This window comes from Cryptomeria japonica, unplaced genomic scaffold (assembly GCF_030272615.1).
Source record: "Cryptomeria japonica unplaced genomic scaffold, Sugi_1.0 HiC_scaffold_47, whole genome shotgun sequence".
NCBI classification, from domain to species: Eukaryota; Viridiplantae; Streptophyta; class Pinopsida; order Cupressales; family Cupressaceae; genus Cryptomeria; species Cryptomeria japonica.
This window is the reverse complement of record NW_026728869.1, coordinates 445,762-448,029: the sequence shown is the minus strand read 5'-3', so window position 1 is coordinate 448,029 and position 2,268 is coordinate 445,762. Positions and strand designations below refer to the sequence as shown.

Here is a 2,268-nt window from a genome sequence, read left to right as displayed (position 1 = left end):
CATGCAATTTATTTCACTAAGTTAGACTTGTGTAGTGGATATCATCAGATACAAATTGCAGAAAATGATATTTGGAAAACTGCTTTTAAGACAAAACAAGGACTTTACGAGGGTTGGTTATGCCCTTCGGGCTTTGTAATGCACTAGCTACATTCATGAGAGTCATGAATGATGTCTTTCATCCTTTTATTGATGATTTTGTCATAGTCTACCTAGATGATATTCTTGTATTCAGCAAGTCTTGGGAAGATCATGTAATTCATGTTAAAAAAATCCTTGATGTATTAAGGAAAGAAAAACTTTTTGTAAAGATGTCTAAATGCGAGTTCGCTAAGACATCTTTAGTGTACCTAGGCTATGTCGTAGGGAATGGTCAACTGAAAGTAGACCCTGTGAAGGTCGATTGTATTGTAAAATAGCCTAAGCCAAGTACAGTCACAGAAGTCAGGAGTTTTTTAGGTGTAGTTCAGTACTGGAGGAAGTTCATTGAAAACTTCTCTTTTATTGCTTCATCATTGCACGCATTGACCAGTATGAAGGCAACTTTTCAGTGGGGAGGTCCACAACAGAAGGCTTTCAACACTTTGAAGGAAAAGTTAAGCACTGCACCAGTTTTGGCTTTACCAAATTTACATCAACCATTTGAGATTGAGATAGATGGGAGTGGGTTTGCCATGGGAGCTGTACTCATGCAAGGAGGTAAACCAGTCTGCTACCACTCTGAAACTTTTTCAGGCATAGTAAGTAACTATCGCACTTACAATAAGGAAATCTATGCTTTAGTTCAGAGTGTTAAGAAATGGAAACACTACTTAATGGGCAAAGAAACTATAATCCACACTGATCATCAGCCACTTTAGTATTTGCACTCATAGTTTAAACTGCAACAAAGTAGGCATTTTAGGTGGATGGGTTTTCTTCAACAGTTTCATTTGGTAATTAAGTATAAGAAAGGTGTCCACAACAAAGTAGCAGATATGCTCTCTAGGCCTCCAATTAAGAATACTTTGATAATCCTTAAAAATAGTTCCATGGTTCATGAAATTTTTCAGGAACAATATGCTAATGATGAGAACTTTAAGGATATATATGCAGTTTTAATCCAAGGTAAACATGTAGAAGAAAAAGATTACTATGTGCAGGATAACTTGTTGTACCACTTGGGTAAACTATGTGTTCCTAAAGATGAACAGACATAGGTGATTCGAGAAGCACATACCTCTTTGATTGCAGGGCATTTCAGGGTAAGTAAAACATTGGTTCAATTGCAGAAGTATTGTTACTGGCCTCATATGCAGGAAACTGTTACAAAGTATATAAAGGGATGTGTAATGTGTGCAACTAGTAAACCAAGTAACAAGAAATTGGGTTTGTACACACCTTTACCTATACCATCCCATCCATGGAAAAGTGTGTCTATGGACTTTCTGGGGGGTTTACCTATTTCTAGGAAGGGTCATGGTTATTTGTATGTTGTTGTTGATCGGTTCAACAAAATGTGTATTTTAATGCCATGTAAGAAATAGGTCACTGCTGAACTAACAGCTTATATGTACTTCCAATTTGTATGGGTTCATTTTGGGTTACCTACTTCTATTGTATCATATCAAGATTCTTGATTCTTAGGGGAATTTTGGTCATCTTTGTGGGGACTCATGGACACCAAGCTGAAGAAGAGTACAGCCTTCCATCCGCAGACAGACAGACAGACAGAGGTAGTCAACAGGACAGTTGTTCATCTGCTTAGAGGTTACTGTAGCAAGCATCCTAAGTTGTGGGATGAGAATCTTCATTATGTGCAACATGCTTACAACCATGCAACACGTTCTTCTACAAAGAGGTCTCCTTTTGAGACTTGCTTTGGCTACTTGCCAAAGACACCAATGGACTTTTCTTTTGGAAAGGACGATGTTGTAGATGGATGCCATGATGCAGAAAGGGATTTAAAGTTCATCCAGAACATCCAAGCAATCCATTAGGCAGTAGAAGCACAGTTGGAGCAGAGCCAAGCAAAATATAAGGCTCGCCATGACAAGCATTTCGTAGATCATCATTTTCAGGTTGGTGACTGTGTTTGGTTACATATCAATAAGGAAAGGATGCAAGGTGAAGGTAAGAAGCTTAAGCCTATCAGATATGGTCCCTTTGAGATCTTGGAAAAGATCGATACCAATGCCTTTCACCTTAATCTTCCTCCATAAATGCAAATTTACTCAGTTGTAAATGTAGAAAATCTGAAGTTGTACGAGCCTCCAATGATATTCAATT

The 2,268-nt window shown here is 38.0% G+C and overlaps 1 protein-coding gene across 1 annotated transcript; it reads left to right on the top strand.

Annotated features, from left to right (window-relative positions):
- Positions 1-533: 533 nt before the first annotated feature.
- LOC131862566 (uncharacterized) lies at positions 534-1,979 on the top strand. The gene is made up of 2 exons (XM_059215042.1): positions 534-699; positions 1,627-1,979. Exons 1-2 carry the CDS (start codon positions 534-536, stop codon positions 1,977-1,979), a joined length of 519 nt encoding a protein of 172 aa, XP_059071025.1.
- The last annotated feature ends 289 nt before the right edge of the window (positions 1,980-2,268 follow it).